The 25,642-nt window shown below is 39.4% G+C and overlaps 2 protein-coding genes across 7 annotated transcripts in view; one reads left to right on the top strand and one right to left on the bottom strand.

Annotated features, from left to right (window-relative positions):
- The window catches only part of dtnbp1a (dystrobrevin binding protein 1a), a 221,064-nt gene extending 215,080 nt beyond the window's left edge, over positions 1-5,984 (top strand). For all 3 annotated transcript variants that reach the window (XM_078539223.1, XM_078539224.1, XM_078539225.1), the window contains one exon: positions 5,328-5,984. In XM_078539223.1, coding sequence (XP_078395349.1) covers positions 5,328-5,533 — 206 coding nt within the window. In that variant the 3' untranslated portion in view covers positions 5,534-5,984. The remainder of the gene's footprint in view (positions 1-5,327) is intronic.
- A 1,497-nt stretch (positions 5,985-7,481) lies between these two features.
- Positions 7,482-25,642, bottom strand: part of jarid2b (jumonji and AT-rich interaction domain containing 2b) — a 409,246-nt gene continuing 391,085 nt past the window's right edge. For all 4 annotated transcript variants that reach the window (XM_078539218.1, XM_078539220.1, XM_078539219.1 and 1 more), the window contains 2 exons: positions 23,089-23,196; positions 7,482-9,352 (listed from right to left, as the gene is read on the bottom strand). In XM_078539218.1, coding sequence (XP_078395344.1) covers positions 9,173-9,352; positions 23,089-23,196 — 288 coding nt within the window. In that variant the 3' untranslated portion in view covers positions 7,482-9,172. The remainder of the gene's footprint in view (positions 9,353-23,088; positions 23,197-25,642) is intronic.

Below are 25,642 nucleotides of genomic sequence, written 5' to 3' on the forward strand. Positions count from 1 at the left end.
AGGAACAAGATGTGATAGCTAATGGGAAAATTTTTAGCTTGGTGGGCAGGTGCGCACCTAACCCGACTGAGTGTAAAATGACACGTGATGACGTCGGGCGTGCATCCTGACGTCATCATGCACTCGCGATATTTTGGCCAGCAGGCCTGTCGACAATTAAAAGGCCTATTAAGGCAATTAACCTCAATTTTTCGCTGCCCGTCCAACTTTGCGGTTGGTGAGCAGGCAAAAAGGCCAAGCAGCCTTTGCACTTTCATGGAAACCTCAGACGTGGGCGGGATAAGGTTTCCAAAAGCAAATAACAAATCAAATTAAAACCTAATTTTTTCATTAATAGCACGTCCCTGCTCTTGACACTTGAGAGCACGTTTCATAATTTTTTAAAAATCAGTTTATCCCCAAGGCAGCTGTCTGCCTCGGAGATTATGTATCGTGCACTTGTGCGCATGTGCGAAGGTCGCGCTCGCCTGGCTCGCACTCTTCCCCCCGCCTGCACAGGCAGTGGGTATCACAGGTGTTTCACGCTGGGTAGAAGTTAATTGGCCCGCCAGTGTGAAATTGCCTTCTGGGCCAGATCGCGGGCAGCAAGCAGTCAGCTTCCCAACTGCCCCTGCCAAGCTGGCATGCCAAGGGCAAAATTCTCCCTGCTTGCCATGGCATGGACAAAATCAGGAACTAGGTTTTTTGGGCATTAGTGGACTTGGCCTGTCTTACACTCCACAAAAACAATTGTTAGAGAACCAGCACACTCCACCACCCTCACCCCTCTAATTTGCCACATGTCTCCTTGTTCTCTGTCTCTTCCCTCTCCTCAATGCCTGTTCTTGGTCAGCATTTCTGTCTCATGTTTTGTGAGAACTGTTCTTTTGCTTTGTGGTGATATTGAAAATAACATTGTGGCTATGGATAAACTCAGCAATGTTGTTGGGAGAGGGGTTTCGTAGTTGGTTATTGATTATTCTAGTATGAATTTGAATGTAGTGTTTTCATACTTGGTGTCAACAGTGCTTCTTACTAGCTGCTAGTTTATATTAATGTCAGGCTGTAATCATTGTCTGGTTTCCCATGGTTAGGATCATTCTGTCTTTTGCATCCTCCACCCATAACTAGCATGGACAAGTAGCCACATTGAGTGAATTTCTCCCCCCCTCAATCCGTCTACCTCTCCCCTCACTCTTAAACTATTGCTTTAAGCCCGCTGCTTTGGTCTTAAATCTTTGGAGAAGCATCCATTTTTCCCAATGGCTTGGTAAAACACTTTGGCCCTTGTAAGTTAAAGGCACCATATAAATGCAAAGTTCTGTTGCCATCAATGACAACAGGAATTAGCCAGCATAAGGGATGACTTTTTTTAAGATGTTGTTTGATTCCACAGCAAAGCTTTCAACATCTATGTCACTCCCACATTTATAATAGTAAAGGACTGAATGAATGCTCCATCAATTTTTATCCCTGATCTGGAAAGCATTGCAAGTCTGAGTCAGATTTATTTGATTTCCAGCACAATTTATTTTGACAATTTATGTTATGATGGTGGGTATTGTTTAAAGTGTTTTTTGTACTTTAAAGTACTAACTAAAACCAGATTCAAACCGGCACCAAGTGTTTGTAGAGCTTCACAGTAACAGATGACCATGATACTGTTTTTATAATAATCAACAATTCATATGGCTGCAGTTGAGTCTCACCCTTATTTTCATTGGTATCTACTTTTGCAGCTAGTAGAAATTGACTAGGCCTCTGTTCTGAATCAGACAGCGATTGAAGAATCGAGGCCGACTACAGATTAGTCCATCGAACACATGAAAAGCCCCAAACTGCGAGTAGTATATTTAAGTGACATTAAGAGTCTGGCGGATAACTTGCACTTTGGTGCCCATCTCAAGTTGACATGGACAATTCAAAAGTGCTCCCAGTTGTTTGGCAATCCAGCAAGAATGAAAGATCTGTATCAGGATCGTCCAGAAAACAGTCCACACTTTGGATGTCGATCACTGGGCAGCCCATCACCAATTGCTGCTCAAGGCTTGAGGATAAAAGGGTGTGCAAGCTAAGTTGTCTTTTTCACAAACAAATATTGGCTATGTTTTTCCAATACCTAGTGTGGGTTTAGACAACCAACGTAGGCTCTGCTAATGTTTTGACTGGTTAAGCTAATGAGAAATAGAATTAAATCCACCTGAAGGCGTTGGGCTCAATCTGCTCTGTGATAATTTAACAGATCTTATCTGATGTGACACTGAGGCACTACATTTGGTCTCAGTGCCTTGTTGGGGAGTGTGAAAGTTATACAGGGATCTTGCCTCTTTTAGCCCCATCATGATCCAAGAACCACTACATGTATGTATGTATAGGTTGAGATGGGATCCTGCTAGATGACATTCCTTCTTTCCTCCATCCCATACAATTGTTTAGTCTGTCACTAGCCACCACCTAGAATTGTCCATAAAAAATGGCCAATGTGGTGAATGCAGGAGGGTAAGCTGCTGCTGTTGGAACTGTAACCCATCAACAGACAGCTTTTACTGAAGGATGTGGGGAGAAAGGGCAAAAAAAGGAAGAAAAAAACCAATTGTGTTGGCCCTAGCTTAATAGCTGTTGAGATCTGCCCTGATGGTGAAGGATTGAGCTTCCATCTGCTGTACTGCAGATGCCACTCCCAACCTAACTTTGTGGGTTTGACCTTCATTTACTTTACCACCACCCCCTTCCCTCATGCAGCAGGATTCTTCTCAAAGTTTGCACATATAATGATAAAGCGCAGGAGGAGGCCACTTGGCACACTGTGGCTGTGCTAGTAAAGCTGTCAAAATAATCCTACTCCCTGCTCTTTCCTTATAGCCCTGTAATTTTTTTCCTCCAAGTATTTATCCAATTTCCTTTTGAAAGATATTATTAAATCTGTTTCCACCACATTTTCAGACAGTGCATTCCAGATCACAGTTTGGTGTATAAAAATGTTGCCATTCACTTTAAATCTGTGTCCTCTGGTTTACTGACCCTTCAACCACTGGAAACAGTCCCTTATTTGCCCTATCAAGATCATTCTCCTCTTCACCCTCTGCTCTGAGGAGAACAACTGCAGTATCTCTAATCTTTCATTGCTGGTAACATCTTTGTAATTCTCCTCTGCAGCAGTTGCTCTTAAGTGTGGTACACAACATCCAGCTGGGGCCTAACCAGTATTTTAGATAGACAGACAATTGGCTTATTGAAAAATCATCATGGCAGTATGTGTAGAATTGTGATGATGATACAAATATAACAAGTAATCATAATTCAGGACATAGTTATGGGCAATCATTAAAATAAAAAAAAAGTAAAAGGATTGCACAATTATCATTTCAGCATGGGAATAATTACAATACATTGCAAATGCACGTTTCCTTAATTTAGAGAATAGAAATGAATGGTCTTTGTATTAAAGTCCATAGATCCCATATGTTGTCAGGTTCATTGAATTCTGAATCATTTACATACTATGAGTTTTATAAAGTAGGGGGTTGGGCTGCCTCACAATCTATTCATTCGATATCTTATTTCTGGAATGGTGTCTTTTCTCAATTCCATCGCACAATTTTGTGTAGTTTTGGCAAGAGATGGTAGGATTCAAGAATTTTCTAGCAAAGTTCATACAGAGCTTTGTCTCACATTCAGTTGTTTGAGTCAGAGTAGCTTGTAGGCATTACCTAGGATCAGTTTTAGTGCTTATTTCTGCATGCTTTCAAGCTCGGTAAGTCCAGCATTCTAATCAGGTGCTACGTATTCAACAAAAAGCTTTAATGTAACTTTTTTTATTCTATGCCACTATTTATAAAGCCACAGTTCTTGTCTGCCTTTTTAACAGCCTTCTCAAATTGTCCTCCCACCTTCAAAGACTTGTGTACCGACATCACCAGGTGATTCTTTTGACCAAAATTAATCACCTGTGTTAGAGTTTTTGAAATGGGCAGATGAAGTTTATGTACTCATTACTTCTCCCACTGTTTACATTTTTTTTTAAATCTGCAAACTTTGAAATTAAGCCTTGTATATCAAAGTCCCACTGCACATTTCTCTCCATGCAGCCACTGCTGCTTTAATCCTATGGACTTCAAATTACTATATGTTAGTAAAATTATCAAACAACTTCTGAAAATCAAGAAACACATCAACAATACTAAACTCATCCACCCTCTGTTGATCTCAATCAAGTTCGTCAAACCTGACTTTTAACAATCATATTTTTCACCTGGATTAATATTTGTTTCCCTACCCCCGTTATTGAATTGTGAGTTGCATATTGCTGGGTTTATCCCTCCCCTTTGAACAGAGTGTTCAGCAGAGGAACCTAGAACCATCATGACAATCATTTTTTAGATCTCATTCTCATACACTGTACTTGAATTTTTACCTTGAAATGAGATTCACGATGTTGAATGGTTTGTATTTAGTCCTCAGAAGTATGAAGGATGTAAGAAATGACCATCTGCTGTTTGGAGTTCAAGTGAGCACACACTACACTTTGACTTTAACGTATGCTGAGACCCTACAGGGAGCAAATATGCCTGAGAAGCAGCAGATTAAAGACATGTCCTGGTATTAAGGGCTTCTGCAATTTGTGACTGAACAGGGTTTAGGACTACGCTACTTCAGCAAGATGTGATGGTTGCTCTGCAAGATTTATTTAATCTATTGCATTACTGAAAAACTTGCCTTTGGAATCAACATTTCCCCTCCCCCCCCCTCCCCACTTGGAAACCCGATGACTAGAAGTACATAATAGATACTTCATTTATTTGCATGCCTTGCTTACCCACATTTGGGCATAGTTACCCCTAATTAATCCAGAAATTTTAACATGGAAAACTCACCACAAGTCCACTCCTGTCCCCATCCCAGATAGCATCTGTCTTTAATATTAATAAAAAGTAATGTTTCTAAGAATTAACCTAAGTAGAACATTTAACAGCAGCAGTTACAGGCTTTAGAGGACTGCATCCTAGCAGAAGAATATTTTTATTATATGGTCTTAGTGATGTCACTATGAGCAATACCAAAGGAGGTCATCTAGTATCTACAAAACAAAATTTGTGATAAGGCATCTTCCACTTGAACACTGACCTATGCTTTACGATAGGTTTTGCAGCCTTAAAATAGATACATTATGTAAAACCTTATAAAACAAAAACAGAATTACCATCTAACAACCTTCAGCAAATTCACAGACCTGTTGGTATTTTAAAAATGCATTTACATAGAACTGTGCAGTGCTGGTATAAAATGATCCTGTGGAGATTTCCTCAGCTGAGAACAGTTAGTGAAATGTTATTTTTCTCTTTGTACAGGGTCTGGGTCTGAGCCATATCAAAGTGAAATAACTCTGCAAGTGCCAAGCCAAGCTGAGCTAAGATTGAAATTATCTTCTCTTTCTTCCGCCTCTGCTGACGATGACACTCCACTAGTCCAGTCCGATGAAGAGGAAGTTCAAATAGATACCAGTCTGGTCACAAATTCAGATCTAAAAGAGAATGCTGACAGTGACTCTCAATAAAGTGTTGGATGTCATTATTTGAGATGGCTTGTCAAAAGTTAAGAATGTTGCAGAATGAAAGATCCATTGTGTAAAAGATATGTAATGATAATCCAGACTCTTCTACTTTTTCCATGCCTGTTACCCAGTGTGGCTGCAGATTAACAGTGATAATTGTATATATACATGCTGTAGTAAATTATAATTGATTACTGATATACTTCAAATACAGGAGTACATTTCTCAGGCTTGACTAATGAACCTTCTTCCACCCCCACAAGATAGTGCCCATATTTCTATGCACAGAATTTATTAAAGGTTGTCTTATTCTGCCAGGCAACATGGTATATAGCCTTTAAATCCAAATTTGCTTGTTTATTCTGTGTTTTCACTAATACAAATATAATTAAATCAGAGTTCTGACTGAAGTTGTGCACTTTGACATTCAGATTAATAAAAGAGTTTTGCAGTACTACTGCTTCATTGCCAGTTTTCATTTAAGCTTATAGGGATGCCAGCTTGAAAGATCAAAACTGTTTCTATATTCCTAGATTCTTTTAGCTTTCCTTTCACACCTTTTGATAGGCCAAGGGGATTCAAAGCTTTGCCTCCCTGTGATGACTTATTTGGCACTCAATGCAACATCAAGGTGTAAGTAACTACCAAACACCATTTGCTGGATTTGGGGGGTAGGGGGAGGAACTAAATGGTGAAAGCAGGGGCAAAATTAAATTTATTATTCATTCACAGGAGAGTTTCGCTGGTTGGGCCAGCATTTATTGCCCATCCCTAATTGCCCTTGGGGGGAAAAAAGCTGCCACCTTGAACTGCTGCAATCCATGTGGTGTAAGTACCCCTACAGTGCCGTTAGGGAGTTCCAGGATTTTGACCCAGCAACAGTGAAGGAACGGTGATATATTTCCAAGTCAGGATGGTGAATGACTTGGAGGGGAACTTTCAGGTGGTGGTGTTCCCGTCTATCTGCTGCCCTTGACCTCCTTCTAGATTGCAGTGGTCGTGGGTTTGAAAGATGATGTTGAAGGAGCCTTGGTGAATTCCTGCACTATTTTGTAGATGGTACAGTCTGCTACTACTGTATGTCAGTGGATATGTGTTAATCAAGTGGGCTGCTTTGTCCTAGACGGTGTCAAGCTTCTGGAGTGTTGGGAATATTCCATCGTACTCCTGACTTGTTTAGTGGACAGGCTTGGGGGAGTCAGGTGAGTTACTCATCACACGATTCCTAGCTTCTGACCTACTCTTGTATTTATATGGCCGGTCCAGTCCCATTTCTGGTCAATGGTAACCCACAGGATATTAATAGTGGGGGATTTAGTGACAGTAATGCCATTGAACATCAAGGGGCAATAGTTGGATTCTCTCTTGTTGGAGATGGTCATTTCCTGACACATGCCACACCTCAGCCCAAGCCTAGATATTGTCCAGGTCTTGCTGCATTTGGACATGGACTGCTCGAATATGTGAGGAGTCACAAATGTTGCTGAACATTGTACAATTGTCAGCAAAAACTTCTGACCTTATGATGGAAGGAAGGTCATTGATGAAGCAGCTGAAGATAGTTGGGCCAAATAGACTACCCTGAGGGACTCATGCGGAGATGTCCTGGAGCTGAGATGACTGGCCTCCAACAACATCATCATTTGTACTAGGTATGACTCCAACCAGCAGAGTTTTCCCCACTGACTCCAGTTTTGCTAGGCAAAATTAAATGAGTTGTATGGATGTATTGCTTTAGATACCAACTACCACTAGCTACCAGCACAGTTACGTATGAATTTCTTTCTACATACATATCAATTCCACAATGCAGAATAAAAGTCATGAAGATGATCAACTGTTTGAAAATATTATGTATTAACACAAAGACACCACTGAATATAGTGTACTTGATCAACATCTTTAACATGAACAGTTAAAGGGTTAAGGGTAATAACTCAACTTCACAGGAAACTGCTCAAAAGTTTTATTAAACTTTTAAGTACAAACCTGAAAAGTAAAAAAAAACTTGCAATTACAACGTGAACTCTTTCCGCACAGAAAGGAAAGGTGCAGAGCAGAACTAATAAATTAAATGTCAATCAGTAAGCAATAGTCAAATATGTCTGCTCTCAAAGAAGAAACAAAAAAAATACATAGTAAGGCCATAAAAACTGGACAACCACATTTGAAAAACACTTGAAATCAGTTATGTTGTTAAATACTCCAAAGCAGTTCGGTCTTCTGCAGCAACAACAACCAACTAACAACTGGGGAAAAAATAAAATGACTTCTTGACAGTCACCACTGGCAAGCTCAGTGCAACATGGGTAGCTACAATTAATGTTGCATTTTCAGCAATGAAAACTAGTTATAATGAACAACGTTTCCCTTTTCTTTTAATAAAATACACTGAAAGGGGCAACAGCTACACCATTATTTGTTCAGTGATGTAAGCAGCACTTAAATGTTACAAGAAACCCTGTAAGCATCCAAAACCGATGAAGAAACTGAAACATAAGGCTTTTCTTCATCTCTTGTTTCTCCCCCCCACCCCCCCCACAAAAGGCTCAAGTATTTAAAACAATTTACAGGCATATGTACAAAGTTTATTTTTGTTTGTTTTCTTTTTTCTTTTTTAATCTTTATTTTTTTTACAAATATGGAAAGTAAAACAAATAGAAATGAAGGAGATGCATTTTCACATTTCACAAAGAAATATGCACATCCTCTAGTGGCTCTCCATTGTGACCATCTCACCAATGAACTGAACATTAATGCTGATTCAAAAAGGAAGGATGGAGAAGGAACACAGAGATGAAAGTGGAATTAAAATGGAATGTTACAAAGATTGCACATCTACAAAGGCGAAACAGGGGAGCCCTGCTTCAATAATTTGATAAAGGACACCATTGTAGGGTTTTTTGATAAAATGATTGACAGCACCAAAAACTTTATGAATTTGCTAATGAAAGTCAGGCACAATTTTCTCCAGCCAGGCAGCCTTATTATTACAGATGCATAGTGATGTGCTGGTAAGGAGAAAAATATCACCTTTACTTTACTTTCAAAATTACCATTTTTATACTTTGTAAACCAGATCAAGTATCAGCTGCCATGACTCTAAAAACAATAATACAATTTTCTAAATAGAAAAGCAAAATTTTCAGCTTACACTTAACCAAAAACATAAAACTTAGCCAAACTGAAGCAGTTTCTTTCAAGTTTTACCTCCCCCTTCCTCCAAAAAGCTGCTCGCATGACTGAAATTGCAAGATAAAACACAGCACTTAACTTCAACCTAGTTCAAACGGGTTTAAAACATCCCACCTGTTCACAGTAACAAAAAAATCAAACTTAAGAGGTTTGCTTCAGCCAAAAGGGCAAATGCAAACTTGGATTACTGTTCAGCCCTTTGACTTGGTTTTTAAACAGTGAATGAAAACACTACTACTGCATTCCAAGGAATACTGCCAACCGCAGCGTCTGGTGTTCCTAAAAGAAATAAGCCAACATTTTAATGCTAAAACAAACTGCTTTTTTTTTTCTAAAAACAAAACAGAAGTCATCTTTAGAGCTAGTGCAAAGACAGCTTGCATTCTTCTAGCAAGTACTCACAAATTATAGTACAAAAAGAACAATTGAGTACAAGACTTGGCAACTTCATGGGGAACTTGTAGCACTTCTGGACAAGGACGAAAGTCTAGTTGCTGGCACATCAATGGTCGCTCGCTTTCGAGGCCCTCTTTTCAGTGCAGGCTTGCTGGTACTTGTATTGTTGTTGTTGCTGCTGTTAGCTGCTGCTTTTCCACAGATTTGATTGACTAAGTTGTTTATTTGATCCTGTAATGAACCATTATTTAAAAAATTACTATTTTTATATTATCACAAAAAACAGCTTATCATTCTTGACACATCTGCACCAACTATTAACATTTAATGAAAATCTGTCTTGAGTTGAGGAAGTCATAATCCAGTTCATAGCTGCTTTGGGACTGTGGCAGAAACAAACTGGCCAATTCTGCACCAACTGATGGAGTCACTCCAATAAGACTCCAAGATTTATGTACTGGTACACTGATCATCTGAGTTGGGGCAGAGTTGAGAGAGCATTAGATTAGTCTTTATTTTAAATTGGGGTCAGATTCAGGTGAGCTGGTGGGAGGGGTGCAAAATAACTTCTAAAATTCCCCCCTTACGGTGATGTGAAACCCAGTGATTTTAACTCCTAGGCCTTATCTGCATGCCATCAGTTTGTTGCCCTTGTAAAACAAACTTGGGCAAGAGAAGACTGCCAACCACTGCAGAGAGCATGTTGCAGGGAGGGGCCCATGGCAAGAGATACCAAAGCCTTGTAGGGTCCAAGAAGCACTGCTTCATTCTTTATCTCATGAGAAAGCCACGATATTTTAATAGTTAAGATTTCAGTTGGGACCCAATGATCTCAACAAACTCCCATGTACATAGTGAACAACACAGGAACAGGAGTAGGCCAGTTACCTGGCGAGTCTCTTCTACCATTTAATACACCTAATTCCATATACCTACCATTGCCTTCTATCCCTTAATACCTATGGATCATAAGAAGTTATCAATCTCAGATGTTAAAGGAACCTACAGGCTTCAGACAGGTGTTCGTACCACCTGCTCCGAAGAGATTAAATATGAAGACATTGGGATCCATACAAGATATGGCCTAGGAGGGGTGGGGGGGGAGGGAGAAGAGTTGCTTGGGCACCTTAAACTGTCCACATACATGATTTGCTGCCATATAGGGTTCATTGCCCTCTTCTATATCTAGCTGGGTTTCACCTGACCTGGGAGTGTTCGATGCAGATACAGTGGCTAAAATGGAAAGAATTTCATTCTCCAACACTAATCTCACCTTGATGAGCACAAATACAGCAATCATGAATATGGGTCTTGGAGACATATTCGCTCAACTAATGATATCCAGGAAGTCATTAAGATTGTAGTTAATTTAGTCATCACTGGTAAAACGTTTCTAATAACATACTATTGGACAAACTCTGTTGGTAAGTATGAACAAGATACTGCTGACAGTTCAAAGTATGCAAGAGGTGCATAAATGGCCCATAATTTGCTGGCAAAATAACAGCACATTTTAATGGTGCTGTATGTTATTAGTGTGTAAATCATACAGCAAACTCTGGCAAGAAAAATACACCATGAATTGTGAATTACTGAAAGTTGCTGGACAATTTGCATCACTCTGCTGGTAACCTCAGAAAACAACAGCTCGCCCTCAACTTGCACTTTTTTTTAAAAATAACTTGTTGGATTTGCACATTAAACTAACCACAGAAAGTTACAGCTGGTACTTAATAGCACAAGTACCTTTTTATCAACATGTCAGTTGTTAATACAATGCCAATCAACCTGCCCAGAGGAAAGGGAACAGTGTAAACTGTTGAGTCTCTTTTCTGCATGTAGTAAATTCTTCTTGAAGATTTAAATGTAAAATTTTCCAATTAATTTTATCTTACTTTTGTTTTGTTTTTGCCACCCATTTTTTCTTTCCCTCTATTTCTTTTTTTGTATCTGGCTGGACTCGAATGCAGCCTATTTCCTTCTCTGTTCCTGTTGCACTTCCAGAAACTTACAGGATATGTTTTGATCCACATGGTGAGGGTAAAAGTCTAAATAATGGGGCACACAAGCCAAATCTGGGTTAGTAATATATTCCAATCTTGGGGGCTGGCCATTAATAGCTTCTGCATATCACCTATCATCAACTCCAACTTTCTGCTCAAAGACAGAAGACCAATCAAGCCAAATGCTATATGAATAGAAGTGAACAGTTCTGTACTACTGACGTTGTGGTAAGGATGCCATTTTGACAAGAGCATTACTTACAAGGCCTTAGACCAGGTGACTCACTATCTTCTCAAAACAAAAACTGGTATACACATGAAGGGGAGCTTCAAAGCAAAAAAATAAAAGTATATATTACCTACCAGATGGGGCCTTATTCATTATTTATATGATGTATAACCTTCATAGTGGGTTCAGGTCCTGGGGAAACCTGATTGAATATACAAACTGCAGACAGATGATGCCTTAAAACCCCAGGGCCTTCACTATTCTGCCTGTTCATTTTGACAATTAGCTAAGCTTGATTTGAAAATGGAGACCACTTGACAAAAAAAAATCAGTCAGGTCACTAACGAGTCCCAAGTTTTATAAAATGGTGGCAAAAGCACTCAAACTCTCAGCAGAGATAAAGAATACACTTCAAAGAACAATGAACCCTCAAACCCAATAATGGTCCTGGTCTTCAGTAGGCAGATAGGATATACAACAATCAGATTGAGGCACAGAGCATGCAAATGAATATAATCAAAACCATTCAGTATGTTACATTAATTGGATTTGTCTATTTCTACATATGTGCAAGCAACCTGCTCCTTGAGCAATGACTACACAGGCTGAACCTTGAAAATAGATCTTTTTTTATGCTACTGCAAAACCAAAATAGCTCAGCTCTTCCACTGGTAGGTAGACTGTTTTTGACATAAACTTAGCCTTTGTAGTATCCAAACTAGATCTATTAACTGAAAAAAGCCCATTAGCAAAATAGCCCTTTTAACTATATTAAATAGTTATCCATTCTCCTGAATCCTGAAAGAAAACAATCTGTATCTGGATCTTATATGGTGCAAGCTTGCCTGGAGAGGTACTGGGTGTCATTCATGAGGTGAAAAAGACGAGAAAGCTCTTTGCCCTTTCTCAACATACTTCTGAAGAAGCATGCAAGCTGCTATGCACCAGAATAAGTCAGATGGATGCCACTGCATGTTACAATCAGTTCCTTTGATATGTTTGACTATATACCCTATTGTGTACTAATGGCCGTGTCGGCCTGTTCCTGCCCCACGGAACTCATTTCTCACTATCTTGACTCCCTTCTCTCTCCCCTTGTCCAGTCCCTTCCCACCTACATCCGTGATTTCTCTGACACCTTACGTCACATCAACAATTTCCAGTTCCCTGGCCCCAACCGCCTCCTCTTCACCATAGACATCCAATCCCTCTACACCTCCATCCCCCACCGGGATGGTCTGAGGGCTCTCTGCTTCTTCCTCGAACAGAGGCCCGAACAATCCCCATCCACCACTACTCTCCTGCGTCTGGCTGAACTTGTTCTCACACTGAACAATTTCTCCTTTAACTCCTCTCACTTCCTCCAAATAAAAGGTGTGGCTATGGGTACCCGCATGGGCCCCAGCTATGCCTGTCTCTTTGTGGGGTATGTGGAACATTCCTTGTTCCAGTCCTACTCCGGCCCCCTCCCACAACTCTTTCTCCGGTACATCGATGATTACTTCGGTGCTGCTTCATGCTCTCGTCAGGACCTGGAAAAATTTATTAATTTTGCTTCCAATCTCCACCCCTCCATCATTTTCACATGGTCCATCTCTGACACTTCCCTTCCCTTCCTTGACCTCTCTGTCTCAATTTCTGGTGATAGACTGTCCACCAATATCCATTACAAGCCTACCGACTCCCACAGCTACCTCGACTACAGCTCCTCACACCCGACTTCCTGTAAGGACTCCATCCCATTCTCTCAGTTCTTTCGCCTCCGTCGCATCTGTTCTGATGATGCTTTCAAAAACAGTTCCTCTGACATGTCGTCCTTCTTCCTTAACCGAGGTTTTCCACCCACAGTAGTTGACAGGGCCCTCAACCATGTCCGGCCCATCCCCCATGCATCCGCCCTCACGCCTTCTCCTCCCTCTCAGAAACATGATAGGGTCCCTCTTGTCCTCACTTATCACCCCACCAGCCTCCGCATTCAAAGGATCATCCTCCGCCATTTCCGCCAACTCCAGCATGATGCCACCACCAAACACATCTTCCCTTCACCCCCCTGGCGGCATTCCGTGGGATCGTTCCCTCCGGGACACCCTGGTCCACTCCTCCATCACCCCCTACTCCTCCTCCCACGGCACCTCCCCATGCAAACGCAGAAGATGCAACACCTGCCCCTTCACTTCCTCTCTCCTCACCATCCAAGGGCCCAAACACTCCTTTCAAGTGAAGCAGCATTTCACGTGCACTTCACCCAACTTAGTCTACTGCATTCGTTGCTCCCAATGCGGTTTCCTCCACATTGGAAAGACCAAGCGCAGACTGGGTGACCGCTTTGCAGAACACCTTCGGTCTGTCCGCAAGAATGACCCAGACCTCCCTGTCGCTTGCCATTTCAACACTCCACCCTGCTCTCATGCCCATATGTCTGTCCTCGGCCTGCTGCATTGTTCCAGTGAAGCCCAACGCAAACTGGAGGAACAGCACCTCATCTTCCGACTAGGCACTTTATAGCCTTCCGGACTGAATATTGAGTTCAACAATTTTATATCTTGAACTCTCTCCTCCATCCCCACCCCCTTCCTGTTTCTTCCCCCTCCTTTTTGTTTTTTCCAATAATTTATATAGGTTTTTTCTTTTCCCACCTATTTCCACTAATTTTAAATGTATTTCCACCATTGTTTATTTCTACCTTTCAGTATTCCCCCACCCCCACTAGAGCTATCTGTACCTTATCTGTCCTGTCTTATACTCTTAATTAGCACATTCCTTTAGATAATATCACCACCTTCAACACCTCTTTGTTCTTTTGGTTATCTCGTCCTATCACTGGCTGCTTGTCCCAACAAATCATCTCCCCCCCCACCCCCCCCCCCCACCCACCAACCCTTAAACCAGCTTATATTTCACCCCTTTCCTAATTTTACTTAGTTCTGTTGAAGGGTCATGAGGACTCGAAACGTCAACTCTCCGCTGATGCTGCCAGACCTGCTGAGTTTTTCCAGGTATTTCTGTTCTGTTTTTGTTTTGGATTTCCAGCATCCGCAGTTTTTTGTTTTTATCTCTGTGTACTAATGAGTTTGTTCTAAGGAGCACAAATCATCCTTTATTTTGCAAATAGACATTGTCTTTAACTGAACCTATGCAGAAGCAATGATCAAAGAAGCATCTGAAGACTCAGAAACTGGCGTTAAGATTGGGAAGGAAATGATAACATCAGTTAGATTTGCAGATGACAAAGCACTTGTAGCAAGCACAAAAGGAGGATTACGAGAACTAGTAAATAGACTGGTAACAGCAGCAGGCAGGAACTTTAGAAAGAAAGTAAAAATTGGCAAAGCCAAAGTAATGCATACATCAAAATCAGCAATAAACATTCATATATTCCTAGAGGGTCGAGAACTAGAACAGGTGCAAGAATTCAAGTATTTAGGAAGCATAATATCTGCAGATGCAACAAAGAAATAACAAGGAAAGGCTATATTTGGTAAGGAGGAGAGAGTTGTTAACCAGAAAGTTGAATAAACAACACAAGAAGTGACTTGTAAAGAGCTTGATTTGGAGTGTTTTGTATGGATGTGAGACTTGGACCTTATGAAAGGAGACCACCAACTTGCTAAATAGTTTTGAAATGTGGGTTTGGGGAAGAAAGGAAAGGATCAGTTGGTTAGAAAAAGTAACAAATGATGAAGTGCTAAGGAAAGTGAACGAGCAAAGGAATTTGCTGAATGTAATTAGAAAAACGTAGAGACACTGGGTAGGGCACATCTTAAGAGAAAGCGGACTTGTAAGCAATGTTATGGCAGGGGGATTTCAAGCAAAAAGGGGAAGAGAATATCAATGCTGGATGGCTTGAAAATTCAAGGAAGTTAGTGCCAAAATATAAAGAATGGCACAGGAGAGAGAGATATGGAAAGGCTATTCTGAGCCAAGGTCCTGTCTCCAGACAGAGCACACATGAAGACGAAAGACAGCCCACAATATTCTCTGAAGCTAAGTGAAGTGAAAATTTATTTAGGCATCCCTAACAAACAGAACTTTAATACGTAAACAAAGTAATGTGGATGCTGGAAAACTCAATAATATATTAGAAAGAGGGGAGAAAAAGACTTTCATTTATACATCGCCTTTCAAGACCATAGGATGTCCCAAAGATTCTACAGCCAATGAAATCCTCTTAAAATGTAACTGTTGTGATGCAGGAAATTTGCGTTCAAACTTCCACAAATGGCAATGTGATAATGAGCAGATAATCTGTTTTTTGTGATGTTGATTGTGGGATAATTATTGGCCAGGATACCGGGCATAACTCTCTTGCTCTTGTTTTACCCCAGTCTGAGAGGGCTGATAGACAATGCTCTCTCTAATCTCTCTGCACTGTACAGTCCATTTCTTGCACTGCACGGTCCCTCTAAGACTGCCACACATGACCATATCTTAAAGGGGTTGCTTGTGTATAAGCTGTTTGTCCCCTGCATGACACATTCCTGCATGCCGTGTGGCTGAATCTTGCAAGCGGCGCCTCAATTTAATATCTCATTCAAAAGATGGCATCTCCGACAATGTAGCACTCCCTCAGTACAGCATTGGAGTATTGGGCTTGATTTTTGTGCTCAAGACAAGGAATGGGACTTCCAACCCATAACCTTCTGATTCAGAGGTGAATGTACTACCAACTGACCAATTACCAGTGAAACTTTTAATAATGACTATACCACTTTAAATCGCAAGTTGAGAAACAGGAACATTAATGGGTATTATCTGTCAAAGCTAACCAAAGACAAAGCTCGGGTTCTTATAGGATCAGTAGGAACAGAGTTGTATAGTCTTGAGATAAGATGCCATTAAACTGCAATGTGACAGGTAGCCACACTAAAGCATAAAACAAGGTATATGGGCATACCTGAAGACCATTGAAATGCACGCGAGAATCACGAAGGACAAATAGACACAATAAATATAAGAACTAATACAATACCGAGCTTTTTCACTACAGTCAGTTAGAACTGACAGATCCTAGTTCGTCAGAAAAACGACATCTAATGATTCAACAGACTTTGAGAATCGCTGGTTTGACCAACTGAACTCTACTCCATGATAAATCTAATCATGTTTTTTAATTAATCCTGTATTAGTGGTTAAATAAAGATATTGTGTGTGAGAGACAATGTATCCATATGTTTCTGTTAAGGCAGATCCCATGTCCATGAACCCTACTCTTACACCTAATATGGGAGGTGTGAAATAATTAAAGTAATTAATACAATAGTTAAATAATTCCTACAACTTGGTGCCCAAACCTGAGCTCTACAACACACCACCAGAATATAATGGTAGATTGTGCATTTTAATTACTGTGGAGGGTCTAGAAAAGAACCCGGAGAAAGAGCTGTGCACTCAGCGGCAAGAAAAAAGCCATACATCATAACTGTTGTACACTGTGTATGTGACAACTATCCTTCGAGCCAAAAGAACAGAGGCCTTCTGGCTATAGCACTTGAAGAGGATGGCAGGAAACACCACAAGTAGTGAAGGACCAAACCGGAAAGAGGAGTAAAGGGTTTGTACGGTGCATCAGTGAAAGAAAAAAAGATCATGTAGGAGGAGTTAATATCAGGCCTTTCACAATATAGAAGAGTTGTAAGAGAGTTCTATAAACCGCTCTGAGTTCGATATTTGATTTGTAATAAAAGGGTTAAGAAAAAGAAAACTTAAAAAGCCCACAGCAAAAGTTAAAGTGACTGAGAAAGGTAGAAGGCAAGCATTTTCAGCATGCTCTATTCCGGTTTTAAAAAAGAAAAAATTTCCATGTGTTAATTGTATATTACTATGTTTAATTGTAGGCAAGTAGAAGGCATTAACTGGTGATTCACTTGAATCCCTATAAATAGACATGGACTAACACTGTGGTTGTTGGGTTAGGAGGTGTAGGCTTGTAATGTGCAACTCTAAATAAATATAAAGTGTAAAGATTGGCTCCAGTTCTATCCTTCACCAACTGGCTTTCTGGAGAAGTAGTTTGTGGGGGGTGGTGTGTGTGTGTGTGTGTGTGTATGCACATGAGTGAGGGGTGTTGTGTGGATGGCGTGTGTGTGTGTGTGCCCTGACCTGCAAATGAAACTGTCTTAAAAGAAAGTATTTTGTGTTATATTTGTTTTTGATGTCAGCACCAAGCTGTTTAAAACTAAAAAAAACTGTTTAGCCCTCTGTAGTCTCGTCTTTGGTTTTGGAAATATTAATCACTTTGATCAATGCTTTTCCTGCTGTTTTAAGTTTTTTAACTGCTTGCTCTACATACATATCAACATAGTTGCTATTGTTGAGATGCTTCAGTCATGTTTTTGGCTTTTGAACTGATTTAAACTGTGGGAATATCTCCTTGGGCTTGCAACCTGGGAATAGCACATAAAATTTGGCACTTTCAGTTCATAGCCCATTAAAGGGGTTAAAATTCTTAAAGTTGTATCAAAGTGTGAATATGGTTGATTATGTTCATTTCAATTTAAGATTGCGCACCCAGAACTGGGGATAACTTTCAATTATATTTAAAGTTATAGACAGTGTTGTGCATTTTGTTTTGACTAAAGTGAACAGCAGCATGTTCAATTTGCGAGGTGGGAGATGGTGGCATAGTGGTATTGTCACTGGATTCATATTCCAGAGACCCAGGTTTGAATCCCAACACGGCAGATGGTGAAATTTGAATTCAATAAAAAAATCTGAAATTTAAAAGTCTAATGATGACCACGAAACCGTTGGCGATTATTGTAAAAACCCGGTTCACTATGTCCTTTAAGGAAGGAAATCTTCCATCCTCACCTGGTCTGGCCTACATGTGACTCCAGACACATGGTTGACTCTGAAATGCCTTCTGAGCAAGGGCAATTAGAGATGGGCAATAAATGCTGGTCTAGCCAGTGAAACCCATATCTCATGAATGAATTTAAAAAATCCAATTTCAACGTTTCAAAGCACTTTCTTAATTGCAGTACAGCTAAAAATTGCTATTGCTTTCTGTAGTGAATTAAAAACACATGGCCTTCTTTTAAGTCAATTAGAAGCCAGAGACCAGAGACCTGATAATGTGATTGTCTCCCCCCCACCCTCCCCACTAAGGTATTAACAAGAAGTAATCAGAATAGTAAATTGGGTTGAAAGAGAAATTACTGAACTAATCTATGATGGAACAAAAGGAGGAGAAAAGGATTCAGTCCCTTCTCTAGAGTCATTAGTTGCAGGAGTCCTTGTGTTTTCATCCAATGTTTCTTTAAAAGGCCTGTCTGAATGTTTCAGAGCCCACAAGCTATGGAAAGCTCCACCCTCTTTCCCTTTTGTGCTAAAAGATTCCGTTTTACTGAGAAAACCTTTCTTTAGTTAGATTCAATCATTTTTTTGTCATTTGGAAAGACACCTGAAGAGGGGGGGGTGGCAGGGGGGGAAGTAATTTACTGGGGTTTTGCAGGCACATGCTACTTTGATTATTTCATCTATACTGTATAGTGTATAGTTATTAAAATTTTGATCTGAATTATTTTGGAGTTAACGTTAAATACCTGATTAAATTGTGAAAACTGAGCTTTCTTTGCAGCCACAGTGAAATTCCGATTGAAAGACTAGTTCTGGCAAGAGACCTCACTTTTTTTTAAAAAATCAGCAGTTTTGAGTTACTGACCAATGCAAAGGACTCAGTGATTTGAGGAGAATCTGATTGTTTAATCATCTTGGCGGTATTAGGGAATACCACTGCTGTTGAGTAGTACAATGACATTTTGAGGCTCTCTCATTGGGTTGTACTACAGAATTGTTTCACAGAAGGTTTAAAGATAATAGTGGTCCTGCTAATGATTTCTGCTTTTAAACTGATTTTTAGTTCTGGGGATGGACTGTAATTTGGTAACATTATTGTGCCTTTGCAGCTCAAGTTTTGAAAAAGTAAAGGAGAAAAGCTGAGATCTCCTGAATTTAATTGTATCAGGCAATTTTGTACAGGTTTAAGTTTTAAAAGGTGCAAGGAATTGAAGTGTAAAATGGCACTTGGTTCTTTTCTAAATGGGACAATTTTTATAATTTATGTGAAATGACGCAATGGCACCTGACAATATTTCGCTCTGCCTTCTTATAAACATACAAAGGAGCTAGCTCCTTCAGCTGACAGCTTTATTTTATGCTCAACTTAACATGCAACAACTTTTGTATTGCTGAATCCAAGTTTATTGGGTATTACTAAATAAAAGTTTCTTAACTTTTAGTGGATATTTCACATAGCGACAGAAGGAGTAATGATTTGACAAATTAACCCCTTGGGCTCTTATGCAGAGTCTAATGGATTTTTTTAATCTTTTAAATAGGTTTCTATAGTGAGAATAAGGATGGCACAGCAAGTGATCTAACAGTTTTAATAATTTATCAACAGGCATCAGATGTCACAGCACGGTGACAATCTGGACTTAAGATTTTGCCTTTCAAGGGCTCAGAATTATCCCATTCAAATTCATTTGTTATCTTCCAACCAGTTATTTCCAAAGTAATTGCAAGCATTTCTGTCTCAAACATAAAATCACCAAGTTTGAGCGTCATTTGTTTCCGAAATTGGAATGGATCAGATAAATTGATATGAGTTGCTATTTCAAGCGTTCAAGAAGGGAAAATTATCTAAAGTTTAAGGGGATAATCAATATTTCTTTAAAAAGAAAGTGAGAAGTGTGGTTCTAGGTGTTCCTGTGTATCAAGCAAGAAATTTCTTTTTAAAAAAAAAGGAAATAAAATTGAACATTGAGACCTGGCAGTCCAACAATAATGCTCTTTGGAATTGGGATATTTAGAAATGATAAAACACAGGTACAATATAGCAGGTCATATTTAGGAAATAATAGAACCCCTAAAAGAGAACAAATAAAATATGTAAACAAACTAAACTTAGACAAAGTGGGAGCATTAGATTTATATTTTAAATATATGAGGATATTGCATTGGACAGTAAAGTTCCTCCAGTTCTCATAAGTAAGATGAAATGATAATTACTGTGTAACACTGAATGAGGGGAAGTGATCAAGGATATGGGAGAAATAAGAAAATGGGAATTTTCCCATCAAAAATTCCCACCAAATAAGAATTTTTCCAAAAGCAATTTTGTTACCCGAATTGGAACAAATCATCTGGACACAAGATATAAATCTAGTATCAATGTATTTTCTCATGTAAGTCAGGAAAATTAGCCAAAAATAGTTATTTGGTAAGCTCTTGGAGATGTTGGTGCCTTTGCCTATACTGAACAATAAGGAAACTGCATTCCATTGCCAGTTCACTGCCCAAGACATTGGAACCAATTGCATTGAGGTGGGGAGACAAGAAAAGATCTCTCAACACCCCTGACCTTTTGACAATATAAACAGAAAGCCCAAGAACAGCTTGTATCAAATGTCACCTGTGGCATATTGGGATAGTAGTGTGTGCGCTCACAAATATGGTTTATTACATGTGCAGCAACTAGTATGCGGAAATACTTCAATTTTCACTGAAGCACGTGTCTCAGACAATACTTACTAGACAACAGCATTTTATGTGGTTCAGTACAGTGAGATCAAATTTTAAATTTCATGGCACTGACACACATTGCATGAGAGATCCATTTTTTAACAAAACAATCAGGATTGAGTGGCTGTCAGAGGGATTCAAATCAAATATAGCATTTTGATTGGGCAATTAAGGGCTAGGGAAAAATTAGCAAGAATGATCCAACAGATAGATACAGGTAAAAGGTGAGCTAGTTAATCTTTTAATCCACGAGTTTATGGTAAACTGTAGCTTTCTGTACAATGTTTTATGATTTTCTTTGTTATGCATCATAATGTATTGCTCAAAACAAATGCTTAGAAGGCATGGTCGATGTAATAACTTAGCCTTCTGCAGGAGACTCTCAAATTCTAAGAAATACAATTGAGTGAAGGGTGGAATGTAGCTCCCACCCCTCAAGGCAGGCATTGTAGGAATAGTCTAAGAGGGAATTTAGAGGGACTAGGTTAGAGCTAAATATCTAAAGCTTTGACTGAAATCGCTGTTCTAAAAAATTGAGCTGCTTTTGGACATTTACATCAACTGGTGGCAGGTGAAGGCAATCCGATCTGCACACAACTGTTGATATTGAAGGCTACGGAGGAAGGACAAAGTTGGAGAAAAGAAGTTATCGGTACTGTTACCTCACCAATCCTAGATATAGGCATGTGTGCTAACTTTCAAATATAATTTCCTTTGATTTTTTTTTCCAGTTTTAAAGCTTTGCTAGGTTGCAGTTTAATATTAAGTTTTCTAGATCAGAATTTTATTAGAGTTAGTGGAAACAATGCTGTTTAAGTTAGTATTTCTTAACAGATAGAATAGTTGTTAGTTTAAATTAGAGAAACTAAAAAAAGATAAGGAATTATAAGACAGGGTCTGGGTACATATGTGCCAACCTCGTAAATGGAAAGGTGTGGCCGTGATATTATATAAATCAGCTATAAAATGAAGGCAGGAAACAAGGAGTAGACATGGTCTTAAAGTTTCCATAGCAAAACATGGATCTAAGTGAGAAGCAACCTCCACAAGGAAGCAGAGACTCTCAATGAGATTATGTTTGGACTCTCAAACCCACTTCTATTATTTAATTCCAAAATCAGTGACAAACCAAGATATAGCCTCTCAAAAGCATATGGTACATATGCAACAGAAGAAACAGGAAATTGAAAGGATTATACAGGAATCGGGCAAGAATAGTGGGAAGTCATTTATAATGCAGGAGAAACCCGCAGAGTCTATCTATTACCATATGCTTTCATTTTTGTTCAAATTTTTTGACTTATTATTGATTAAATACTGGGCTGTTTATGTTATTACAGAATGCAAGAATCCATTTACTTAAAATTGAAATTAAACTATTGCTGAAAAATAAAAGGAACAAGTGCTCCTGCCACTTGTTAAAACATACATATAAATAATGATTTCACCACTATAAAGGAAACATGTAAGGGAATTGGAAAGTATATCTTGGGAGGAAGGCCCAACAAAATACTTGGAGGGACTGAAGGGGAAAATCTGCTTTAAACAACCTAACAAAAGGGGCTTTACAAAAACAAAATAATGCAGATGCTGAAAATAGCCAGCAAGGAGAGATGGGCCCTAGTCTATCGGAAAGAAGATTCAACAGACTTTGCGTGATCACCAGTTTGGCCAAATGGGTACAAAGACTCCAGGACAGATCTAGTTCATCTCTTATTTAATGTGTGTGTGTTAGTGGCTAAATAAAGATACTGTCTGTGAGAGAAAGTGTATTTGTGTGTTTCTAAGTCCACCAACCTCACTCCAACACCCAACATGGGAGGTGTGAAAGTCATAAATAATTCCTACCCAAGATACATCATTTCCAGGGAAACCTGGGAAAAAGGTTTGGGCGGGACAGATTAAAGAACAGGCCATTTGATATTCTTGACCATCTTAATCAAAGCTCCTGCTGTAGATTTTACCCAAGCTTTAGTAAAGAAAATCTTTAGATAAGATGAAATGGCACAGGGTCCTAGGGCTTGATACAATGCAGTAGAAGATCACCCGCAATCTATCTACAATATCATGACGACACTTTTGCATAGTCCTTGATGATATACCCCAGAACCTGTCAAACTGATTGATGCCCCTACACCTGTGAGGGGGTTACAGAATGGAGGCAGATTCAGTTTGTAATCAGAAAATGCACAGATCTACCATCAACAAACCTCATCGTAGCGATACATCATCTTCAATCCCCGACAGGATTTCTGCTTTTCTACATGGCGAAGAGCACACTCGAGGCAGAAGACAACATTCTCATTTTCTTGTACTACCTGGGTAGATGAAATTTTGTGGGTCAGTACTTTAAATTGGTCAACCTGCAATTCAATGTGCTGTCAAAATCAAAACTTTTATTGGAGTGCTAGAGGTACAGTTGAGGTATTGCTGGTGTAATATTTGAGATATTTATGGAGGTAGGAGAGGCCACTGCAGCCTGAGGTACTAGTTGTATATTTTTAAAATTAGTTCCATCTCTCCTGAAGGCAAGTCCATGTTCACTACGTATTATTGTCTAAGCAAACCCCAATATTCTTTCTTGTCCTATGCTCCACTGCATCTCAGTCTCAATCATAAACCCAGACTATATTTTTTTTTATTCATTCATGGAGTGTGGGCGTTGCTGGTTAGGCCAGCATTTATTGCCCCTCCCTAAATGGTGGTGGTGAGCTGCCATCTTGAACCTCTGCAGTCTATTCTGAAATATATTAAATGTTTTGAATTCTTGCAATTTTTAAACCCCCTTCTACTGTCAGTGTTTTAGGAGGTTCAATGCCTTAGACCCCTCCTGTAAGTGAACTTTTGTTTCCAACTCTCAGAGGGGGCTTGCACTTTGCTAAATTATCTAGATAAAATTGAAGTGCATTCAGAGATCAAATATCCTTCCTCGCTATTTCCTGCTTTTGATTTTTTTCATGTTACCTCATGTCATCCTCCTAGACTTCAGAAAACAGCAAATGACATTGCAATAGCTCAGAACTTCTTAAAAAGGTTGCATTTATATAGTGCCTTCCATGACCCCAGGACATCCCAAAGCATCTTATTGCCAATGAAGTTAATTTGAAGTGTGGTTGCTATTATAATGTAGGAAACACAGAGCCAATTTGCACAGTGCAAACTCCCACAAAAAGCAGTGAAATAAACAACTAGGTCATCTGTTTAAGATGTTGGTTGATGGATAAATGTTGACCACGAAGCCTAACAGAATTCCCTTGCTGCTCTTCAATTACTATTGTGGGATCTTTTATGTCCAAGAGGACAGACAGATCTTCAGAGTAACGTCTCATCTGAATGTGCAGATCTCCCTCAGTACTGCACTGAAATGTCAGTGTATATTAGGTCAAGTCTCTGGAGTGGGGCTTGAACCTTAGACTCAGATGAACGTGCTACCACTGAGTCAAGGCTAACAAATTTAGGTGTCAGCCTAAAACTAAGGCTTTGACTAACACATAAAAGTAGCAGCAGCAGAGAGACACAGTAGGCTTTATAATATTTTTAAACTTGACTCTCTCCTTGAGCAAACAGCAAATAACTCAACAGTTTTGATTGCTCCTACAGATGCTAAACTTTGTATTCTTGCATGGTGGCTCTTCCTCTCCCCTTTCTTATTTCCCAAGAAGCTATCTGGCTCATCATTCTATGAATACTTCAGTCAAGGTCTCACATTTGAACTAGCCAGGCTGGGAATTACTTTCCAGAAAACAGTCAAAACCAAGCACATTTAAATAGCTGTCTTTTTAGCTCAAAGAAGTTTCCAATGAAACATAAATCAATTCCATAAGCTGATTGTAATTAAACTGAATGACTTGTCATTTCTTTAACTAAGACTAGCTGTTACAACCACATTACCAATTAAAACAAATTGTGTGTAAAACTGGATTTTAATTACTTATTTTAATTCCACAACAGAGTTCAGAAAGGGTACAGAGGATTTTAGCAAGGTGTGAGGCACTCCAGTTATGAGAAGTTGGACTGTTTGTCTTGGATCAGAGAAAATTAAGAGGTGACCTAATGGAGGTTTTCAGGAGGATGTGGTGTTTTGATAAAGTAGATAGCAAAAAAAATTTCCTCTGCTAAGTGGGTCAATAACTAGAGATCATAGTTTCAAATCATTGACAAAATATCTAGAGGGGAGATGTGGAGAAATGTTTTCATTCATTCGTTAGTATTTTGAACATTATACCCATCAAGGCAGTGGAAATTGATGCCACAAAATATTTTAGAAGGGAGCTAGACAGGTACTTAAGGATGGGGAACTCACAGGGTTACAGACAAAAAGCAAAATGTGGGACTTGGCATGACTACTCTTTCAAACAATCAGTGCAGGCAGAACAGGCATCCTTCTGTGTTGAAAATTTCAATGATTTTATAAGTGCTTCCTTTTTGTCACATGACTCAACCAGCAAGTGCTGGTCCCACATTGCGAGCTGCAAGGTAACTGCAGCCTTAGATAGAAATCAATTAGTAAAGCACAAATGTCAAGGTGGAAAAGGATAGAATAAGTATTAAAAAATGCATGCAACATTATCTCAGGGATTCAGGTGACATACCTATCTTAGCTCTGACATCTGCTTCTACATGACCCTCACTTCTCATACGAATTAAAACTTTGTAATGTTACCAATTGTTAACTAGATTATTTTATCAATGTTTTCCTCCTCCTCTCTCCAGAACAACAGGCCTCAACTGAGGATCCAGTTGCTCACATGTCAGCAGCCCTAA

The sequence above is a fragment of the Cetorhinus maximus genome, chromosome 3, assembly GCF_964194155.1.
Source record: "Cetorhinus maximus chromosome 3, sCetMax3.hap1.1, whole genome shotgun sequence".
Classification (NCBI taxonomy): Eukaryota; Metazoa; Chordata; class Chondrichthyes; order Lamniformes; family Cetorhinidae; genus Cetorhinus; species Cetorhinus maximus.